The sequence below is a fragment of the Amphiprion ocellaris genome, chromosome 20 (assembly GCF_022539595.1).
Source record: "Amphiprion ocellaris isolate individual 3 ecotype Okinawa chromosome 20, ASM2253959v1, whole genome shotgun sequence".
In the NCBI taxonomy this organism is placed as follows: Eukaryota; Metazoa; Chordata; class Actinopteri; family Pomacentridae; genus Amphiprion; species Amphiprion ocellaris.
In genome coordinates this window covers 3,075,666-3,099,088 of record NC_072785.1, presented here as the reverse complement: position 1 = coordinate 3,099,088, position 23,423 = coordinate 3,075,666, and the positions used below count along the sequence as shown (strand labels likewise).

The window sequence follows — 23,423 nt, the reverse complement described above, 5'->3', positions numbered from 1 at the left end:
AACTTCAAACATGTTTTGAAAAGACTGTATTTTAACCCAAAATGTGCTATTTCAACACAACTGAGTAGTTTTGGTGCCTGAACTTTTGGTCCACAGGCCGCATGTTGGACACCCCTGCTCTAAATGAAATAAAAATAGTTGGTTGGAATGAAATTTTTAACATGACCACAGGGTTGCCAGGCAACTAGCAAGACAACAACTGCCCCCACACAACAAAAGCGTGTTTTTACATTTCATTTCTTGTGCAGATTAAACAAATGAGATACAGGTGTTTAGTAGAGGTGCTCATTGGTGGATTTAGTTTGAACACGCTCCCTGTTTCCCTTCACTTTTGCAGTCAGGATGAGCTAATCGGCTGTGGGTTTTGGCCTTATATTTAACATAGATAGAAGACTGGTCTTGAGCTTCTCATCTTCCTCTCACTTGAAAGCAAATAAGTGCATTTTCTAAAATGTTGAATTTTTGCTTCAAGCAAAGATGTCCCACGTGGAAAAGCAAACATGCACCAGACAGCCACACACCAACAGAGATATTTCTTCTCTGAGAGCTCCAGTCTGCTGCAGTGACATTCAAACACAATCCGCCAGGTCTGTCTCATCATTCTTGCAGCTGGAGTTATTTTACTCACTATGTGTGTGTGAGTGTGTGCAGTGAAATATAGCGCAATTGAGCTTCACCTGGCCAAGTGAGAATGGCCTTTATATGTCACATCTATAATGACTGATGGGATGGCTGGCTGTGATAAGAGCAGCCTCACAGGGAGTGTAGTTCTGCTCCTCTTTGGCTTTTATCTACAGTTTAAGCTTTTCATGCTCCATTCAGTTTTTAATGAAGAAGCCAGGTACACAGAGCAGCCAGTATAAAACACTGGGAAAGGATATGAACCAGATATGTTTCCCCTCTTGTAAGCCAGGCAATTATAACCATTACAACAATGAATGAGGCCACTGTAAACCGATAGTTTGGCTAATCATAGTAATAAATCCACATGTTGCAGATGGTCTGTTAAGCATTGCCAAAGCTGAATTTTCTTGTGTAAACTCCAGTGTAAGATTGACTTTCTTTTTCCAGCGGAGCAGGTGCTCTAAGATGGCAGTCTGCTGCTACATAATCTAGTCTTTGGACTGAATCCACAGTGTGACAACCACAGTGTTTCTGTTTGCCGTTTCCTAAAATCACTGATGGACCTGAATTATCAGGAATGGATACTTCACTGCTGATTGTTTGGAGTGTAAGAGGACTTAAGCAAAAACCAAGAGACTGTCTCGCTTCAGGCACCTGGTTCATTTTCGTGGGTTTAATCCTTGTGTTTTGCACTGTGTGATTATGCCAGCAATCTGAGAAGTGTCAAAAGAATCGCATATCGACCTTAACAGGGGGATATACAAGCCTCTCCCTTGATGCACTTTCCCTGCTTAAACCTCCTCATTCTCAGAAACCTCTTCATCCTACATATAAAACCACTTCAGGCGCTGCTGCCTCTTATGAGACCTTACAATCTCTGCCCCGTCTGAAACTCTCCAGCCTCTTAACCCTCTGCAACCTCCTCCTCTTCTTCCTCTTCATTATCTAAATCCTCCACATCCTCTGCAGTCTTTTTAACATCTGCAACCTCTTCCTCTTCATCACTGCCTGACACTTGCTCGTCTTTCCCTGCAACCTGTTGGTCCACAGCCCTCTCCTCCTTTCTCTGTGACTGCAGCAATTAAATGCTCTTCATCCATTCCCCAAACTGCTGAGAACAGCCCCCCAGTCGTCTTTTCAACAGTCACCTCACCTAACTGGTTAAGCTAAACTAATTATGCACTAAAATTAGTTGTTGTTTGACCTGGGGATTGAGAATTTTCGCTGTCCTCATCACCGGGCTAGAGGGCGAGGAGAGGCAGAACACGATGGCTGCTGAGGTGGTGGCGCTTGTTTAGAAGCACGATAATCGTTGTAATGCAAATGGTTAAGCTACACCACCATTGCTGGTTCGTTGGCCACGATGGAAATAAATGACCATAATTACATTCAACTGCAAACATCTGTGTGCAGGAGTGGGGAGAGAGCGAGCAAGAGAAAGCACAACTCCATTAGCGTAATGCGCAGTGAAATTTCACTCACGGTGCAGAAAGTCGTTAAGTGCTCTCCATCTGTCTTTCTGAGTCGAGGAAAATTTCAGCACATTTATTATTTAAAATATCCTGGGCCTACCATTATCAAACTCAACTTGTGAGAGCACCTTTTTGACTTTTACTCAGTCATGGCTCATTGAATTAGCTAGGACTAAATGGGCAGTTAAAATGTGCGGAATTCAAGGGACTGACATCTGAGCACTTCCAATGTAGTGTTTAAGCAGAGCAGTTGCCATGTAGTCAAGCCTCTGATCTGCTTCTGCTGCGCCTCCTTATGTTCTCCAGCTACCTAGCCTGAATTCTAAGTCAGTAAATTATCCCAGCTGACAGACACTGCTTGATGACTCCAAACAGATTGAATGCAAACTTTTGTCTTTTTCATAGATGCCTCTGTTTTAATCAGCCACCTAGTACTTGACAATCGGATGCAACACACATAATCTAAGCAAAAAACTAGATGTTTTACACGTCACAGCTGCAGGACAGCATACTATGTATCCTGGCCAGTGCTACAGTGCATCTGCCCCAGCAGCCCATGTGAGTTCACTGTATTTCAGCTGCTGCCAGACTTGATCCTGCCAAATAAACCAATGTTGTTATGCAGCGTGCAAAAGGAGTTTATCCACCTTCCGGTTGCATCCCTCAACTTATTAACATTCTGCAGGGGGGCTTAAGGGTCTGTGTGATGGATGGATGTCGTTGAAGGGTCTGACAACTGATTAATGCCTTAATTATCTCCAGCGAGGACCTGCCACTCCTCCCGGAGCTGACAGAGTGAGCTGTGTGTGGCCTGACGAGTAACGCCGTGTTCAGGGCTCGCCCACTGGTATCAGCTCTACCAGGGTCACATTCATTTTCTTCCCCAAGAAAAATTTGCTCGCTTTGCACCGAAAAGGTGTATAACGTTGATGAAACAGTGCAGCAGGGTGTTTTGGGATCTTTGCCACTGCAGTGACTAAGAAAGACAACTTTTCAATTGAGCCTGCACATGTTAGGATCCAGCTCTGGTTTGCTTCCTGCATACAGAAGTGATCTCGCCTTAAAGCACAACATGAGAAACAAAGCTAAATTACCTAATTAGAAACACTGCTACTGCCTTTGACCACAGTTTAATAATCCTAATGTGACTTTTTTGTAGATCATCCTCTTAAAGAGAATATGCGTTTGTACTACTTTCCATCACAACATGCAGAAATGGGATTACTCGTCATTTTGTCATTTTGTGTGCAGGAAGTAACACATTTGTCCCACAGGAGCTGACACAGATATCTTATTTTAAAAAAAAAAAAAAAAGAAGAAGCTCTTGCTCTGATTTAAACTGATTGACATCAGATCCTCACACTTATCAATTAATGTTTTAAATAAGTCAGGCAGTTTTTGTAAAAATCACTGCTTCTGTTGAAAGATAATCACATTATGTACATAAAGCCAAATATACACATTAATGAAAAAATCACAGCAACAACGTGGTAAATACCTCATTTGGGTTTGCAAACACAGCTGTCTTTTTTGATAGAAACTGTGAAGATTAATAATATCTGCTTACTAGTTGCTGCAAAAATTCAATATCAAGTGTTTAAAGCAAGGGACGAGGGAAAACATCTTTTTGTCTCGTGCTTGAGGTGTTGGTCTCTGAGGGACTTGTGGGTAAATGAGACTGAGAGTGTCTTTATTGCCAACAGAAGGTGTAAATGGGCATTCCTTGTTAGGACAGAAAGTTAGAGACAAAGTCATTGCAATGACACTTAGCAGCAAATGCATGCACAAACCCATACATTACATGAATTGACTACAGGCAAGTGCATTTATACAGACTTCACAGTACAGTGTTTTGCCTTGACAGATGTATAAATGTATTTAGAAACAGCATCAGAATTCTTAAAAAGAATCTTTTTTTTAAATGGGCTTACCTCCAGATGGTGCGGAGGCTGAGCTTCTTTATCGGGGTACTTCAAACAAGATTGTGTTGTATTTCATCAAAAACAAATTACAACTCTTTTGTATGCAGGGTAACAGGTGCTGACGCTGTATATGTGTCATGTGTGTGTTGTTTTGCAGGTGTGTGACTGGTGCAAACATATTCGCCACACTAAGGAGTACCTGGACTTTGGTGCTGGTGAGCGGAGGCTGCAGTTCTGCAGTGCCAAATGCCTGAACCAATATAAAATGGACATTTTCTACAAGGAGACCCAGGCTGCCCTGCCTGGAGCACTGTGTAACCCAGGACATGGCGCTGCCGGTGAGGGTAAGCCAGAGTGTAGTGGAGGTGTACAGCTGCTCACTCCTGAATCCTGGGGAACGCCATTATCGGACCTACGGCGAAAAGCTCCTTCACCTGGGGGACCGTCCACCACCTCTGCTTTGGCTCCTTCCACTTCTTCTGCCACCTCACCATCAGACACGACTGCTGTCTGCTCCCCATCCTCCTCCTCTTCAGCCAAAATCCCCACACCCAGGCCCCATGAGAGCCCGACACTTCCCCCTCCGCCTGTTCATTCTTTGCATCCACCAGTCGGTGTTCCCTCTGGTAGCCCTCCTATGGTGATGACACCCCGGGGACCCATGCCCCTGCCTCTGTTCATGGAGCATCAAATGATGCAGCAGATTCGTCCACCGTTTCTTCGACCCTCTGCTCATCCAGCAGGACCCAACAGCCCACTGTCAAACCCCATGATCCCTGGCATTGGCCCACCACCTCCCCCTAGGACACTAGGCCCAGCATCAAGTCCGATGCACAGGCCTTTGCTCTCTCCACATGTCCACCCCTCATCTAATCCCAACCCTGGTATGATCCCCCCACACCCTGGCATCCCCATGCCAGGCCTGCCACCTTTCCCCCCAGTCAACATGATGCCCAATGGACCCATCCCTTTGCCCCCAATGATGAACTTTGGCATGCCATCCTTGGCCCCATTGGTACCCCCGCCAACTCTCTTGGTCCCTTACCCTGTCATTGTACCCCTACCAGTCCCAATCCCTATTCCAATCCCAATTCCCTTCAACCCCAAAACTTCCAGGGACCAACCTGAGAGCAGTGGCTCTGTCCGCAGTGCTCCAGAGTCCTCAGAAGCTTCAGCCTCTGGGCCTCACTCTCCAGGTTCCTCTGTAGGTGACAGAGGGGAGCAGAAGATGGAGTCAACTACTGGGGAGCGTGCCTCTCCTGTGCGCTCAGAAAGATACAGGACAGCATTAGTGGACTTGACTGTAAAGGCAGAGGACAATTCAGGTAACCTTTGTCTATCCACTGGCCCTGGACTGATGGACGGAGTTATTGATCTAACTGTGGGCCAAAGGTCATGCCAACAGCAGGTAATTCAGAGGATGCTACCTGGGGTCCAGGTCAAAGTAGAGACAGAGGCTGAATCAAGATCTCCACCAGCTGCTGGGCTGGGAAGGGAAGGGAAGGGCAATCGTGATAGTGGGGATGAGACTCTTATTTCACAGGGCCTCCTCAGCGCTACGGAGCCAGAAGCCACCACACACTCTAACACACTGGAATCATCAGCCCCACCTTCCAGCAACGACAACCCCTCTGGCAAAGCTGACCCTCCACTGAACCAGTTAAATCCCTGTGTTGCCAACCTTACCACACCACCCTTACCCAGTACATTACGGACCCAGACTCTACCCTTGCCCCAGCACCAAACTAGCCCTGCTGCCCCATGTAACGTAATAGTCAATGGTACAGGATGGCATTCACTTCTCACTCCTGCATTTGAGACTTGCCCTGACCCAGGAGGAGACGGGGTTTCAGGAGAAGGAAAGGCAGAGGAGCAGCCAGCTAACGGTGACCTGGAGCATGAGGCACTAAAAGAGAACAATTGCTCGGTGGGTGAATGGGAGCCAGGAAAGCGGGTCTTAGCACAAGACGAGATAGTGGACACAGTGAAGGGTAAGCCAGATCCTGACTCCAACTTGGAGGAGGGTGAGCACGCCTACGCCCTGCCACTACTGTCAACCGGAGGCTGTGTCGTCATCCAGCCTGTGCCAAAGCCCACCGCTGACAAGACGGCCATCCTGTCCTGCTCCATCAGTGCACCATTATCAGCAGCTGGGAGTCCTGAGCTGGAGCCGCCGCTGAAGAGGAGGTGTCTGCGAATTCGCAATCAGAACAAATGAGGTGAGTTCACCTCAGGGTCGTTCCACACTTTTGTGAGCACTCTGTCTTTAAGTATAGATTCTCTCAGATTTATTCAGTGACATTTTATAATTCACATTAGGCTGCCCATCAAATTATCACTCTGTTTTGATGTTTCAAATGTCGCTCACTAAACTTGAATGTACCATTGAACTGTTCAAAATGATTTCCTTCACCCTTAAAATGTTCTTTAATGAGCTGTTTGCGATTCTTATTTAGGCTTATAGTCTTCAAATCTGTAAAGTTCTGCAGGGTTATTTTATGTCTTGTTATTCTGAAATGGCACAATAAGGTTGATCATTTAATCAGGATTTCAGAATGTGAGGCTAGATTGATGCAGTGTGCCCTCATACTGTCAGTGTGGAAGAGGTCAAACAAGCATCAGTTGAATTATCATCCCAAAATAAAATCAGAGCGCGTGTTCCCAAGCATTAAGTCTACAGGGGCAGACGGTGTGCAGATGTATTTGAATGTCATCTGGAGGGGCACTGGAAGGGACTGATTCTGAAAAGGCTCTAAAAGGGTTATTGAACCAGGAGAGAATATGTCAAGGAGCCCGTTGGGGAAAAGATTAAATGAACCAGCACATCTCAAAAGGTTTAGTTAAATGTGGAGTCTGTGAATTAGGAAGATTGTAGATATTTTGCTAGGTAGCATATTTACATAAGATGGTTTTGGGAGGAGACGCAAGGAGGTGCAAACATTTACAGAAGTGCTCCTGTAATCTGCCCAATCAGCCTTTGTGTTTTTATTGTGGTGTAGGATACAACAGCTTCGATAACATCATCTCCATCTGCACGACAAATACTAGTTACTAGATTTTACTCAAACCCCATAAGCACATAGGTTCTATATTTGTATATATATTTATCCGTATTTATTTTATTTATGTTAATTATCTATAATTTCTATGTTTTCGACTCAATTTCTTATTGTTGCACTGCCTACTCTATGTGCCTTTTAAATTGCCTCCAGGTGATGAATAAAGTTTGATTAATCTGAATCTCAGTTTGAAGAAATAGAATAATGGAGCGAATGTTATGTTGTGTCGCAACATAACCATAATATGGCAAATTTCTTGATGCCGATGTTTGAGTAGAGATGGGAAGGACATCGTGATGGCAGAAAAAATGTTGCTTGTTGTCCTTGTTAAGTTTAATCATTCAGCATTTCTGTCCTCAGTGTGTAAGCAATCAGCACAGTAGCTTTTAAAGGCCTGTAGTTATTTTTCTCTCCGAAACAGCCCTAAAAGAGGTTCTTCAGGAGAGGTTCCTGCAGTTGAAGCACACTCAAAGTTTCCTGGAATGGAAAATAACCTAGAGTTTTTATTTAGTTAAGTTTACTGTCCCTCTCACTCATACTGCACCCTGTCCCTCATTATATGTACAAGCTCAAACATGCTTTAATCCTCGTGTCGTCCTGCGGGTCAAAACTGACCCGTTTTAAAGTTTGAAAATGTGGGACAAAAAGTATTTTCACAGTGAAACTTCTGATGTCCACATTTTCAACATTTTTGGGAAATCTTTGAACATTTTTTGGTGGAAAAAAACAAATGTTAAAAATGTGTCTTCAGAACATTCACATAAAAATCAACCAAATCCAGCGAATTTAGGCTGAAGTTTTACTGGTGTATATATAATCACTTTAGATGTTTTTAGGATATTTTTGAAAGATTTTTTCTCATTTTTCGAAAATATTTACAAGAATTTTCTTGCAAAATTTGGGGAATTTAAAAAAAAACAAAACTTTTAAGGGAAACTTTTAAGGAATTATTGGAATTTTCTTCCTGAAGGTTTTGCAAATTTTCAGAAATTTGGAGAATTTTTTTGCTGAATTTCTGGATTTTTTTCAGACAAGGAAGCAATATTTTTTTGTGCCTGTAAATGAGGACAGCAGGAGGGTTAAACATGCTAGCATAGAATTGTGTGGACCAGTTCGAGTAAATTTCTTTGTTCCCCATTTACAGAGACAGTATTATGTCAGTTCACACAGACAGTGAGCACGTTCGCTGAATTTGATGAAAGGTGTATTGGATTTGAATTCCTTACTTTACCTTGTACATGCTGCAGGCTGTATTCTCGGAATATTTAATCTAAATGCTTATATCCTATACAGATAGATATATCCTTACAGAGCTGCACAGTGGTTTGGTGGTTAGCACTTTGGCCTTGCAGCTAGACGATACCTGGTTCTTGTCCCTGAATTCCCAGGATCTTTCTGCATGGAGTTACCATGTTCTTTCTGTTCATGAGTGGGTTTTCTCTGGGTTCTCCAACTTCCTCCCACAGTCCAAACACATGCTGAGGTTAATTGGTGACTCTAAATTGTCCGTAGGTGTGAATGTGAGTCTAATTGTTTGTTTCTCTATGTCTCCCACTGACCCTAATGAGGATTAGTATAGATAATGGATGCAATATCCTAATAATCCTATCATTAAAACTGGTAACATACAAGATGTTATGTATGTGCAGGTAGATGTTTTTTTTTTTATCAGTTTCTTCCTGGACCATGTATTTAGCCAACAGAGGAATTTACCAAACATATTTTTCCTTGTGAGCTTGCACATTGCTCTCATTTCATACAAAGAGTACTTGTTGCTCTCCTGCGACTGGCAGATTACGTCCGTGAGCCTCAGAATGTAAATGGGATGTCTTTCATGTCCAAGGATTTATTCAGCACATTAATATTAAATTTAATGATGCTCTCCTCGAGTTATTAATTAAATTAAATTGTATTCCAGAGCAATTGAAGACCAATTCAGGTTGTGGTAACATGAGACGAGTGCTGTGAATAAGATTAATTAGTAAGGACAAAAGATGGAAATCAAGTCTCATACACCGTTAAAACTGCTTAAAGCAAACCAGCTGCTGAAATGCACAGAAGTAAAGTGCTGTAATCTTCAGACGACTAGCAGATACACTATTTATGATTATTGATATGGGAGAATATAAAATGCTAAATGCTGTATCTCACCTTTCCCACTTGCATGCAGTATCACAAGGCATTCATTCTGAAATACCTAAAACATTATGTAAAATTTATGGCACCAAAGAAGCAGATGCTGAATATTTCATCCTTTATTTGCCCAAAAGTGTCCTCAAGCTGATAGTGATGGCAGATACCAGAGAGAATAAACCCCAAATTAGGAAGCACTGCCTAAAATCTGCATGTGCTTCAGTTTGATCCTCAGTGGCTTCAACACCAAACCCTTCCTCTCTGTGAGCTGAACACCCCTTTTCTCCCACTTACCTTTAAATTAAAGGTGGAGCTGCCTGCTTGGATTCATGCATCAACTTTACCCAAAACAGCTTTGACTCAGTCTAATTCTCCTCCCACTCTGTTTCACAGATGGATGCTCTGAGGACCGCAGTGCCATCAACGACGCTCACTTGTCCACCCCCCACCTCCAAATCCCAGCACTCCCAACTGCACCACTCCACACGTGCACACGCACGCACACACACACACACACGCACACACACACACACATTGTCCTCGTCCTCACCCATCCTCCAGTCTACCAGCACCACAAATCGCCTTCGATGACTGATGAGAGTCAAAGCAAACGTGACGACGTGTATCATAGTAGAGCGAACAGGACTCCTTTTGTCTCTGATGGACTCCACTTCCACGGACTGGATGTCGTGGCCAGCAGGACTGCTTGACCTTTGAACTGAAGCCAGTATATTCCTGCAACAGCAGGACTTTACCCCGCTGCTTCTCTCCTCATTTAGACTCTCAGCCACACTGCCCCCTCAGACTCTATCCACCCTCCCTATCCAACAGCTACTCTCTGTGTTGTCTTTAACTATGGAACGCACTGTGGTGTCTGATATTCAAAGCTGCTGCGTGGAAGGAGCCCCAAGGACAGATTTCCATCTCTCAGTGAAAAGCTTCGGTCCAGCCTGTTGAAACACAACAGCTACAAAATCCTTGCTTCAGTAATTGTTCATTTCTTCTCACCCAACTTGCCACTAAACTAATTCCATAAAGTCTGCAGAACCACAGAGCTGGCAAAAAAAAAAAAAAAAAAAAAATTCTTGGCCTATTCTTGTCCACAACCAGCAAAAATGTACTTGCCAAGCTGACACCAAGTGTTCTGGGTGATTCTGGTGCGTGGTAACTCAAAACAAGTCTGAATACAATTAATGCAGTATGACCTAAGGGCAGTGTATAGAGATCTGTCAGTGAGAGGCTGGAAAACTGTCCTTGGACGCAAAATACCCTTCAGTTGTGTTGAGAGTTATTCCTACTGAATCAGCAAACTGGAGATACTGTTAACCTTCACCAGCAAGTAACAGTATGTGGGTGGAATCATGCAGTCTCTGCCATTTTCCTTTGGCATCTATTTGTTTGCTCTTAAACTTCAGTGAATTTAGAGATATCGTGACACCAGAACGAGATGAAGCTGTCATGATATTGTTCCTGTCATTCCTATTACTGACATTTTTAAACCCTTTGGAATGCCGTTCCTGTACTAAAACACAGAGTCGTGCTCTAGTAGCAGTAGGCCCCTGCTGTCTGACAACATTTCAAGGCTTACTGCACCACCAACAGAACTGAGATGGCATGGCAATGTGGAAACTCTGCCAACCTGCAGTGGGTACTCGCTACCGCAGGCTAGTACTTAATCTTTTCTATAATACATTACCAGTGATGTTCCTGTCATGGGTTAGTTTGAGACTGACTGCGCTGAATTTAGAGGGGGCAGAGGGAAGCCAGCTCTTTCATAAATTATTCTTTTGGGACCTGGAGGAAAACTGCTGAAGTAACACAACAGAAATATTTCCAGAATAAACACACTGAAGACAAATTCATTTTGGCAATAATTTGGAGCACGTTGCGTCTTGCTTGTCCACTAATCCTGCCAATTTACTTTTTTTTTTAAAGCCAAATTATAAAGCCAGTCTTGTCCTTGACTCAATGTCATGCACTGTGCACAGCCTTCTGGGGCAGTTTAAGGAAATGCAACACAACTGTCACCCGTCCAGTTTGATCTGATCCAGTTACACTAAAGCCTGTGAGCTGCGACGCCATGAAACAAAGCCAGCATTTAGTTTACACTCCTATGGAGGAGGTACATTGTACCAGTGTGAGACAAGGTATTATCATATGCCAAAGGCCTCTGGTGTGTTGAAGCAAAACATGTCACCTTGTTTTCAGTGGAAATGGGATTTCAAACTGAAGATCTGACCAGATAATTCATAGTTGCCAAAAAAAAGCACTTATATCAAGAAAAAATAATGGAAGCTACAGGAGAACACAAGTGGATGTCACAAGCAGTATTACTGTTAACGCTCTTTTGGTTTACTCAGCCCATAATGTGACACACTCATTAACCCTCGTGTGGTCAAAACTGACCCATTTTAAAGTTTGAAAATGTGGAGAAAAAAAATATTTTCTCAGTCAAACTTCTGATGTCCACATTTTCAAAATTTTTGAGAAATCTTTGAACATTTTTTGGTGGAAAAAAAGAAATGTGAAAAATGTTTTTTAAGAACATTCACAAAAAAAATCAACCAAAATCCAGCGGATTTCACTGGAAAATATTAGAAATTTTACTGATATATATGGAATCACTTTAGATATTTTTAAGATTTTTTGGAAGATTTTTACTTATTTTTTGAAAATATTTACAAGAATTTTCTTGCCAAATTTGGGGGATTTTTTTTTTTTTAATAAAACTTTAAAGGGAAACTTTTAAGGAATTATTGAAATTTTCTTCCTGAAGGTTTTGCAAATTTTCAGAAATTCGGGGAATTTTTTTTCAGATTTTTTGGGATTTTTGGAACAATATTTTTTGGTGCCTGTAAATGAAGACAACAGGAGGGTTAAAAACAAATACAATTCTGATTTAAAAAGGCAATGCAAAGTCACCCTCAATCAGGCCTTACATTAGATGTGGGCATTGCTTTGCAGCCATGTCTCACTGTTTGTCCTGCAGCCTTTGTTTTCTTTCATTCTGTCACGGTGAGACATTGTGTGATTCACTCTGTGTCCAAATGAGGCCCAACAATTACTCATACAATTATTCACACGTAACGAACATACATACTCATGTCGCACACGCACATGTCATACACATCGCGAGTGTGCTGTCACTTGGTGTAGGTGTTTGTGTGTGAGGCAGGTGCAAGCAGAGAGCCCAGCTGAGTGTTGACTCAGAACAAGCAGTGTGCAACCCTATCTGTTGCCTGTTAGTCAGGCATTTAGGCTTAGCCTGCCGCCTGCCAAGGCCCAGCTTTGGTGTCACTTAGAGCATTTCCTTGCCCCCGCTTCATTTCTCTGCAAGCAGAGGCAGTGAAAATGCTCTGTTTGAGCTACCTGCTTCTGTCTCGTCTGCTTTGTCTGCTCAGCTGCATTTGTGTTTTGGTGAAGGTAATATTTTCTCTAATACTTTCTTAGTTGAAAATCACAGTTTATATCAGAAGAGCACATTATTTTATTTTAACTGTTTTATGAGCTGTTGTGTTCTAAAATTGACACTTTCTGGGTGCTGACAGCACTAAATTTAGGGCTAATGTGGTCATTGCTGTCTAAAAAATATGGAATATGGAACCAGGGCCGTGGCCAGGATTTTAGGCTCCTATAGTGCCATCCCCAGGCCGTAATATCATGTTTGTATCAAAAAAAACATCTTCTGAAATGCGGTTGTTTGCTTTCTTGCCAAAACCAACCTTAGAGTCAGCAGTGTAGCTTAGCATAAAGACTCTTTATTCTGTCCAAAGCTAATGAAGTGGTGTCCGGGCTCCATTTTAGTACTTCATGGACCGATATGAAAGCGGTAACTCTCCAGAAGACAGTTCATCCATCAGTCCATAAACTATACGGATCTATGTGAGAGGCAGAATGATCTCTGGACAGGTCACCATCTGTAGTAACACAAAGAGACAAATAGCATACACTCACAACTACAGCCCATTTAGAATCACCAGTTAACTCGCCGTTTTGTCCTCGGTCTGAGGAAGAGGAAACCCACCCAGGCACAGGGAGAACATGCAAACTGCACGCTGCTGCAAGAAAGTCATTCAGCATATTTCCCAAAATGTTAAATTATTCTGTTAAATTCCCTTCCTGGAGAAGAAATGCTAATTGTTTTGTTGACCTTTTCTTGGGGGGCTGCACAGTGGCGTAGTGGTTAGCACTTTCGCCTTGCAGCGAGAAGGTCCCTGGTTCGCGTCCCGGCTTTCCCGGGATCTTTCTGCATGGAGTTTGCATGTTCTCCCTGTGCATGCGTGGGTTCTCTCCGGGTACTCCGGCTTCCTCCCACAGTCCAAAAATATGCTGAGGTTAATTGATTACTCTAAATTGCCCGTAGGTGTGAATGTGTGAGTGATTGTTTGTCTATATATGTAGCCCTGCGACAGACTGGCGACCTGTCCAGGGTGTCCCCTGCCTTCGCCCGAGTCAGCTGGGATAGGCTCCAGCACCCCCCGCGACCCTAGTGAGGAATAAGCGGTGTATAGATAATGGATGGATGGATGGACCTTTTCTTGACCTTTCTTCTGGTGCCACCATCAGGCCAAATTTACTATTTTTTTTTTAGCCCAACTAGTAGCTGATCTCCCAGACTTTCTCTAAGTAGGTCGCTCTCCCTAACCACAAGTTTCAGACTGATTAAAAAGGTTGAGAGGGCTTGATTTTAATGAGGAACTAACCACAATCCATTGTCATGTCTGCTTTTTCTCCTGCTTGACACCTTTACACACACACACACACACACACACATACACACACACACACACATGCAGACACACTCAGATGACAACAACGTGCCCAATTATGTCTGTTTCCAATCTGCACCATGCTGTGTTGGCGTTACAAGCAGTCTACTGCCCCGGCTGAGGCAGGTACTAAAGGAATGAAAGAATAACTGTGGTGGAAATCCTGGACCACAGAATCAGTCTTTGTGATGGCAACCAGACTCGTGACAAATCTCCAGCATTCCTTTTTTTGATGATGGACTACAGGCCTGGTCAACAGCCTGAATTATGCAATGACAACTAACTCCAAACCTAATAGAAACGAGTGGTCCACAGACGGAATAAAAACATGATACGACTTCATGTTACTTTTCAAAAACAACAGAGAAGTTGCCTTAACTCTTGCTTGTATAATCTCTACAGTTAAGACAATGATGCTCGCTTGTAAAGAAGACTCTCCCTTCTTTGTACAAAAAGAAATATACCAGAAACAACAACTTTGTTATCTTGCTAGTGTCAATGTATAGATGATCAGCATTTTCTGTAACTTGTATGGACCGTCACATTTTTGCTAAGAAGAAAACCCTCCTCCCAAGTTCCTTGTTCCTAAACATCCAATCTGTTCAACGTTTTAACTCGTGGTGGACTGTCAATCTTTTTGTGTACATTTTATAGTATTATTTATTGTTGACAAGTTTTGCATTTGCAAATAATAAAAAAAAGTGAAGGTGGTTTGACTTGAGCATTCAATTCCAATGTAAATGCCTGGTGAACAGTGAAATGCTTTTTTAATTATTAAAACAGAGACAACAGTGAGGAGGTCTTTTTATTATGACGTTGTAACATGTACATAACATGTGGCCAAAATTGCTTTGGAAATAATCATTTTTTGTGTTGTAACAGTATTTGTTTTATTCAGTGAATTGCCCATGAAGACAAATAAATAAGAGGCACACACAACTCTGTTTCACACGGGTCATATCTGTTCAAACATATCTCTGTGTACGTATTTGAAGAACTTACACACATGCAGACGGCGCTGAATTAGTTTTAAAAGAGAGTATCAGAGCATAAAACCTACAGACTGTCCTTCAACAATATTCATTAGGATGTTTTGAATTGATTAGTCTCTTTACCACAACTAACAGCACATCAGGAAACACCCAGTCAATCTGTAAAAATCACAATATGTTGCATGTGAATTTAGAGGTGTCACAGTTACCAGTTCTGCAATAAAACCTTTAGAAGAAACACTGAGGAAAAGTCATGGAGCTCAACGCAGGGGTTTCAAACTCGCTTTAGTTCAGGTTCCACATTCAGCCCAATTCATCTCCAGCGGACCCTACCAGTAAAATCACAGAATAATAACACATAAATAACCACAACTCCAGATGTTTCAAAAAGAAAGTATGTTCCGAAAATGTTCACACTTAAGGAATTATCATTTTACAAAACATCATGAACATTCTGAAATTTATGAAAAAAATAAGTTAATTTTCAACAACATTCATCCTCAGTTGATCATTTCCACATTACAACTTCCAGATCACAGAGTGTCTACAAAGGAACACAACATTTAGTCACAGCTATCTGAACCTGAACCATGTAGGATTTTACTTGATCTGTGATCAAAACGACAAAAGTCAGACAAAAAAACAAAAAACAAAAAAAACAAGACAAAAAATGACAAAAAATGGACAAAAGACGCAAGTGAGACAAAAAGGAAACACAAAACGACAGAAACAAGAAACGTCAGACAAAAAACAAAAACAAGACAAAATTTTAAAAAATTAGGCACAAAATGACAAAAATGAGACAAATGACATAAAACAAAACAGAAAAGAGACAAAAAAATTTGATAAAAAAGTTACAAAGTGACAAAAAATGGACTCTAACGAAACAAAAAATGACAAAAAAGGAACAAAATGACAGAAAAATCAGACAAAAAAACACAAGAGAAACAAAAAGAAAACACAAAACGACAAAAAACAAGAAATAAAACGACAAACGAGACAAACGACAAAAGTCGGACAAAAAAGAAAAAACAATGAAAACAAGACATATTGCAAAAAAATGAGACACAAAACAACAAAAGAACAATAAACAACCTAGTATTTTACATTATGATCAAAAAAATTGTCATGGTCGAGAAATTATTTTAAATTTATAGTTTTACTAATTTACAATCTGCAGTTCATGTCCTCTCTCTAATTTTTACACTTTGAGGGCCGGATTGGACCCTCTGGAGGACCGGTTTTGGCCCGCGGGCCGCATGTTGGACACTCCTGGCTTAAAGGACACGTTTCGATACAAAACGACAACCGTGTGTAAATTGTACACATATTTCTGCCTTTTAAATATGTGTTTGCTATGTAGGAACTTAAAGTGCAGTTAGATGTGAAAGATTCAGTCCATTTAACACAGATTACTGAGAATCAGCATTATTGCTCTTTAAGTGTTAAAGAGGATCTTGTGGCAGCTAGCAGCAAATGCTCAATGATTTATTTTAAATAAAGGTTAAGATGCAAACAAACAAAAAAATCCTCCATAGGACCAGTCAAATACGATCATCCTTACAGTCAAAATGTTTTGAATATTTAATGCTAAAGCAATGAAGTGCTTAAAGACATTTTAGAATATTAAATGATTCATAAATGGCTTTGGTTATATTATTAAAATATTCATGACTAACACGGGGTCAAGTAAAAAAAAAAGAAAGAAAAGAAACTCCACCAACAATTAGTTGTAATTAATTCTTACAAGCAATCAGCCCCCAAGCAATGCTAAGAATATCATTTATACATGTGTGAAGAGGGACTAAAGGAAGACAGCAAAATGTCTCTTCTTTTAACCAGTGTGATAAAAAATCTATTGAAGACATGAAGCAGTGACAATCAGGGGTTATCTGGTTCAGATATACCTGCTAAAACACTTTTTATAATTTAACGAATCTAACTGTGTAGATGTCATTTGTCAAATAGGTCTCTGACTCTTAACCCTAGTGTCGTCCTGCGGGTCAAAATTGACTCGTTATAAAGTTTGAAAATGTGGAAAAATAGATATTTTCACAGTGAAACTTCTGATGTCCACATTTTCAAAATTTTGGAGAAATCTTTGCACATTTTTTTGGTGGAAAAAAAGAAATGTTGAAAATATTTCTTAAGAACATTCACAAAAAAATCAACCAAAATCCAGTGAAATTCACTGGATTTTGGTTGATTTTTTTTGTGAATGTTCTTAAATAAGATATTTAGAAGTTTTACTGATATATATGGAATCAATTTAGATATTTTTAGGATTTTTTACTCATTTCTTGAAAATATTTACAAGAATGTTTTTGCTAAATTTTGGGGGATTTTTTTTAAATAAAACTTTTAAGGGAAACTTTTAAAAGATTATTGGAACTTTCTTCCTGAATTTTCATAAATTTGGGGAATTTTTTTGTAGAATTTTTGGATTTTTTTCAGACAAAGAAACTATTTTTTGGTGCTGGTAAATGAGGACAACAGGAGGGTTAAGTCACAGCTCTGCAGATGAGAAAATAGGATTTAATGGTCTCTAGCGCCATCTTATGGATTCTACAAGTAGTGGTCCCCTCCTCAACGGGTCTGGATTTTCTCATAGGGAACAAATAGATACGCAAGCAGTGAGCGCAATATAGTCACTATTCATTGTTTTTGTGCTGCTGATAGTTGGAAATGGAGCAAAACTGTTTCAACCGCTGGGGTTTTATCCCCCTGTATGCATGCGTGGATGGAACAAAATACCATGACAACCTGGCGATTTAGAGAATAGAATTATAACATTTGTTATAATAAAACGTTTGCATAATTCTGTCGGGCGTTCCTCATGTTTTTCTCACCACTAATGTAGTAAATACAGCCAAAATATTATCCTCATAGGGCCTATATTATACAGGGCATTTGCTGTTTTTGCAATCCAGATAATGCAATTTATATCATCTTCATCATCTTTTTGATATGTTTACGGTAATATAAATATTGATTATTCACTGTTGCTAACATTGACTCTTCTTTGGTTGTTCTGTATCATGAGAACTTTTTCAGCAGGATTGACATGAGTAATAAAATAAAGGGACTTTCACTGAACTGTTTTAGTTTCAGGTTGCTCACTGTCACATTGCTGTGAGTTTTGGGGATTCCTGATTGGAACTGAATGATCTTTAATGGTTGCTGGTAACAGCTTTGCTTCTCCTTCAATCAGTCAAAACATCTGCTCTAAATAAATTGATATGGGTCAATATATAATTGAGGGACTTCTGAAGTCCATGGGATAGCTTTTGCATACATTTTTATTAAAAATTTTTTAAAAACTAATGTTTTTTATGCTCATTATAACCATGTCTTTACAAATTCCAAAATTATTTATTATGGAAACAATCACTTATTAATAAAAATAATATATCACTAGTCATTTTGTTTCTCTGTGCTCATTTTGTTGCTTTTGTGGTCATTTTGTACCTTTTTGTGGACATTTTCAGTCTGTTTGTGGTCATTATAGATGTTTTTGTGGTCATTTTGCAATTTTTGTATTTGTTTTGTGTGTCTTGTTATTTTGTGTCTTTATATGATAACTATCTGTCTCACTGAGTCATTTTGTGCCTTTTTTTGTCATTTTGTGCATTTTTGTGGTCATGTTGTGTCTGTGGTTGTTTTGTGTCTTTGTGCTAATTTTGTTTCTTTCTTGGTCATTTTCAAACTGTTTTGTGGGCATTTTAGGTCTTTTTGTGATCATTTTGTGCATTTTTGTGGTCATTTTGTGCCCCTTTGAGGCCGTTTTCAGTCTGTTTGTGGTCATTTTAGATGTTTTGTGGTCATTTGTGTTTCTCTGTGGTCCTTGTACATTTTTTGTAGGTATTTTGTGTCTCTCATCATTTTGTATCTTTATATGATAAGTATGTCTCTCACTGAGTCATTTTGTGTTTTTCTGTGGTCATTTGTGTTATTTTATAACACAAAATAACAAATTGTATCTGTGTCCTAGAAATCACTTTCCACTAAGTTCCCCATTACAGAAACACTTCTCAAGGAAGTGTGTTAATTCCAGATCACATGACCTGCTCCACATGATGTCATTTCCTCCTGAAGAAAAGACTGGCCAGACTCCAAGGCTTTCTGAGTTATTTAATATAAAGTAGTCAACAGGTTTACTACAATATCTTTAGAAATAACTTTACATTTTAGTCAATTGTATATGTAATATTTAGAAGAATCTTTCTGTAAAAATACCATGTGGTGTTTGGTTCTAGGCGGCCATGTTGATTTTAGACCTGAAAACAGCAAAAATATCAACTATGATACCTGTCAACTATGTTTCAAAAAAGTCCTGTACTTATGTATTGACCCATATGCAGTCCCATTGTTCATGGACACGTGCACAGAAACTGGGAATTGAGTCATTCATACCCACAATAATAAACCTGTTTGAGTCTAAACAGATGGTGACAAAGATCATTTAGCAGTATTTTCCCAGGTGTGAGCACAGCCAGCAGGGATGCAGTTTGTTTGGTTCTCTCACCTCTGATTGCTGCTTTAGAAATGAGAGCCCATTGGTTTACTAGGCCCTGTGACATCAGGTCAAACCGAAGTCTAGTCGTGTGAGGTCACTCCTAACCTCGTATCATCGAGTAATAATAACTAGTAATTAGGCAGTGAGTAATGAGATTATTATTATCACTATCATTATTAACTGCAAGCATCCGCACAGAATACATCATGTGAGACGAAAACACTTGCATTAAGACCAACTGTGTGTTTATAACGGACATAAACAAGTCAATGTGATCCATTCTGAAAGCAGCTACAATAACTGACTGAAACTTTCCACAGCAGAAAGATGACGTGCTTTCTAAATGAGCAGAACATTCAGCTGTCCTGGTGGTGCAGCTGACCAACTCATGCATAGGTCATGTGTCACAGAAAATATATTGCCTGCATTTTTACCCTTTAGTAAAGTTATGATTCAGTAAGTCTCACAAAGAGGTAAGAACAGTTCAGTGTGATGGATGTCTAGCTGGTGCTTTATCTATCACACTCCAAGTGATGAGACAGGATTTAGTTTAATCATTTAAAAGATCAGACGGGAGGTGATCTACAGCTGTGTCTCCAGCAGATCGTCATCATGTTATTCTGGACCGCATTTCCCAGATATCACCTGCAAAACAAACAATATATCTGCTGCTATGGCGACTTTTTCCTTGGAAACATTTCTGCTTCTGTAGGTGGCGCCTGTGTTTATCTCTTCCACTGCCGACACTGTTCATCGTCATGCAAACGAACAGTTCCAAATAAAGAAATGTAAAACTGGATCACTTCCTGTTAGTGGTGCAGAGTTTTTCCCAGGAAATGCTCTGTACTGAATGACACATGCAAATAGCTACAAGTTGAATGAATGCTGCACTACATCACTGAAAGGGAGAGTGGAACAGCAGCTATTCTAATAAAGCTCTGACCCCCAGGTCTGAGTAGTGTGAAGGAATACATCTGTGGTTCAGCTGCCACTTCAGACACATTTATCATACCAAAAACCCTCACAGTGACAAAAAATAAACATATGGCATAATGAGAGATTTTTATCCTATTTGTAATTTGAGGATTGAATTGCTCAAAACAAAATGAAACAGAACACAAAAGACACAAGAGACAACCTTAAACGAGACACAATCGATTAATAAAAGAAATATAGGAGCATTGATGATTTTAATCAGCCTTAGAGGCGAAAAGAAAACATTTTTAAATGAGGCAGGAGTTAACAATGAGCAGATAAATGAAAGTATCTGGGTTAATATATAATTGAGGGACTTTTGAAATCCATGGGATATATCCTGCATACATTTTATTAAAAGTAAAAAACTAATGTTTTTATGTTCATTATGATCATGTCTTTACAAATTCTTACGGAAACAATCATTTATTAATTAAAAATGACTGGATATCACTAAAATGCCAACTATGTTACAAAAAACTATGCAATTATATATTGACCCATCCAGAATGAGTTGAAAATGATTCACAATTATGGAAAATTAGTCCAAAATGACAGGAAATTTGTCCTAAATGACTCGAAAATTATCCCAAAGACACAAAAATGATCCAAAATGATGAGAAAAGATCCAAATTGACATAAAATTTGCAAAATTGACAAGGAAATTGTCCAAAATGACTCAAAACTTGTCCGGGTCAATATATAATTGAAGCACTTTTGAAGTCCATGGGATATATCCTGCATACATTATTATTAGAAGTAAAAAAAAAATAAAAAAAAAATGTTTTTTTATGTTCGTTAAGAAACAATCACTTATTAATAAAAAATGACTGGATATCACTAAAATGTCAACTAAATAACCATCTGAATTTATTAACAACCACCTTCTAATTAGCTAAACAATAATAAAATGAGCTGATTCAGAAATAGTTTTGATTGTGTTCTTTTTATTAAGTTGAGATAATCATGACAGATATTTCTTTTTTGGCAATATATCAAATTTTATATGGAACATGACAAATTGTATCTGTGTCTGAGAAATCACTTTCCACTAAGTTCCCCCATTACAAAAACACCTCTCCAGGAAGTGTGTTAATTCCAGATCACATGACCTACTCCACATGATGTCATTTCCTCCTGAAGAAAAGACTGGCCAGACTCCAAGGCTTTCTGAGTTAATTAATATAAAGTAGTCAACAGGTTTACTACAATATCTTTGTAAATAACTTTCAATTTCAATTTTAGTCAATTGTATATATAATATTTAGAAGAATCTTTCTCTAAAATGCCATGTGGTGTTTGGTTATAGGCGGCCATGTTGATTTTAGACCTGAAAACAGCAAAAATGTCAAAATGTCAACTATGTTAGAAAAAGATGTTATATTTTCTATGTTAGAATATATATATATATATATATATATATATATATATATATATATATACATACACACACGTGGACAAAATTGTTGGTATCCTTCGGTTAATGAAAGAATCTGAATCTGACAAAAGTAATAAGAAATAAAAATTCTGTGAAAATTAACCAATGAAAATTAGACATTGCTTTTGAACCGTGATTCAACAGAATTATAAAAAAAAAATAAAAAACAGGCCTGGACAAAAATTACATATATAAATTTTATTTATATATATATATATATATATATATATATATATATATATATATATATATATATATATATATATATATATATATATATATATATAAAAAACACATATGTTTATTTATTTTTTGCTCCTTTTTCCTATATTTAGGTCTTACAGGGTTAAAATGAATGATTTCAGAGACAGTTGTATTTTTTATGTGTTTTCAAATATGTGGAGTCGGAGACAGATGCAGGCGGAGGTGGAGGTGCTGGAGGACAGGACAGGTGGCTTCTGGGTAACTGAGTCCTCAGTGTGTTGATGTCAGGGGGAGGACAGTCTCCAGTAGTGTGTGTGTTGGTGTGTGTTGATGTGAGTGTAAACGGTGAACAGTTCAGCCGCCGGAGGACTTTTCTCAGCGAATAAAACCTATTTCTTTCGTGACTACAGCCCGAAGCGAGGACAAGACGAGGAGGACAAATGCGAAAATGCGAGAAGAACTCCAGGAAGAGAGCGAGTGCTTATTAAAAATTCAGCGCGGGAGAACAGACATTATCGCTCTTTCGGATGACTTGTGGCAGCACCGAGGATAAACTCCGCTTCTAACGGGCTCCACACGCCGCTGAATGGGCTGGAGTTTGGTCCGAAACCTTTACTACGGCCAAAATCCACGGGGAGAGGGGAGGAGAGGGGGAGAAAACGCCCTGCCGCTGCCTGTTGCTGCTATCTCCAAATTCAAACTTTATCGCCGAGTTGGGAAAATGCATCTTCCAGTGACCGGGAGGGGATAACTCCGGTGAAACGTCGTGTTTGTTAGCTCACAGCCCGCTAACCGGAGGCCCGCTCACTTGGCAAGTTTCGTGAGTGTGTAGCTTTGGGAATATTTTCTCCTCATTGTGCACACTATTCCTGTCGGAGGCAAGTTGGGTGGGCTGAGAGCCCAGGGCTGCTCCGCTAGGCCCACGGCCATTAGCCACGAACAAAGAGGGTTCACATGTAAACTCACAGTCTTTGGAAAAAAACTCCTCATATTTTCAAGTCAGCTTCGCCACCGACGCCGCAGTCATGTCTCTGGGCGCCGAGAGGAGGATGGAAGTCCGGCTGAAGAAGCTGGAGGACATGATCAGAGACCCCAGATCTGCCATAAACCTGGAAAGTTTGCTGGTAAGTCCGCTGGGATCCACCTCATAGATTATTAATGATGCCATGTTGACTGTTCGCTAGACACGTATGCACACAGTTAGGTAACGTTGAGCTGCTGGCATTTCTTACTTTTTAACCTTTTTAACCCTGTAAAACCCACTGTTGGAAAAATACTAGATATACTACAATATTATTTCTATCTATCTATCTATCTAT

General features: G+C 39.9%; 2 protein-coding genes across 5 annotated transcripts in view; both read left to right on the top strand.

Moving 5' to 3' along the window:
• sobpa (sine oculis binding protein homolog (Drosophila) a) overlaps positions 1 to 11,931 on the top strand; it is a 67,762-nt gene extending 55,831 nt beyond the window's left edge. For all 4 annotated transcript variants that reach the window (XM_055005913.1, XM_055005914.1, XM_055005915.1 and 1 more), the window contains 2 exons: positions 4,176 to 6,237; positions 9,604 to 11,931. In XM_055005913.1, coding sequence (XP_054861888.1) covers positions 4,176 to 6,236 — 2,061 coding nt within the window. In that variant the 3' untranslated portion in view covers position 6,237; positions 9,604 to 11,931. The remainder of the gene's footprint in view (positions 1 to 4,175; positions 6,238 to 9,603) is intronic.
• Positions 11,932 to 22,405: 10,474 nt separating this feature from the next.
• rock2a (rho-associated, coiled-coil containing protein kinase 2a) overlaps positions 22,406 to 23,423 on the top strand; it is a 54,363-nt gene continuing 53,345 nt past the window's right edge. The window contains exon 1 of the mRNA XM_023270623.3: positions 22,406 to 23,228. Coding sequence (XP_023126391.1) covers positions 23,130 to 23,228 — 99 coding nt within the window. The 5' untranslated portion in view covers positions 22,406 to 23,129. The remainder of the gene's footprint in view (positions 23,229 to 23,423) is intronic.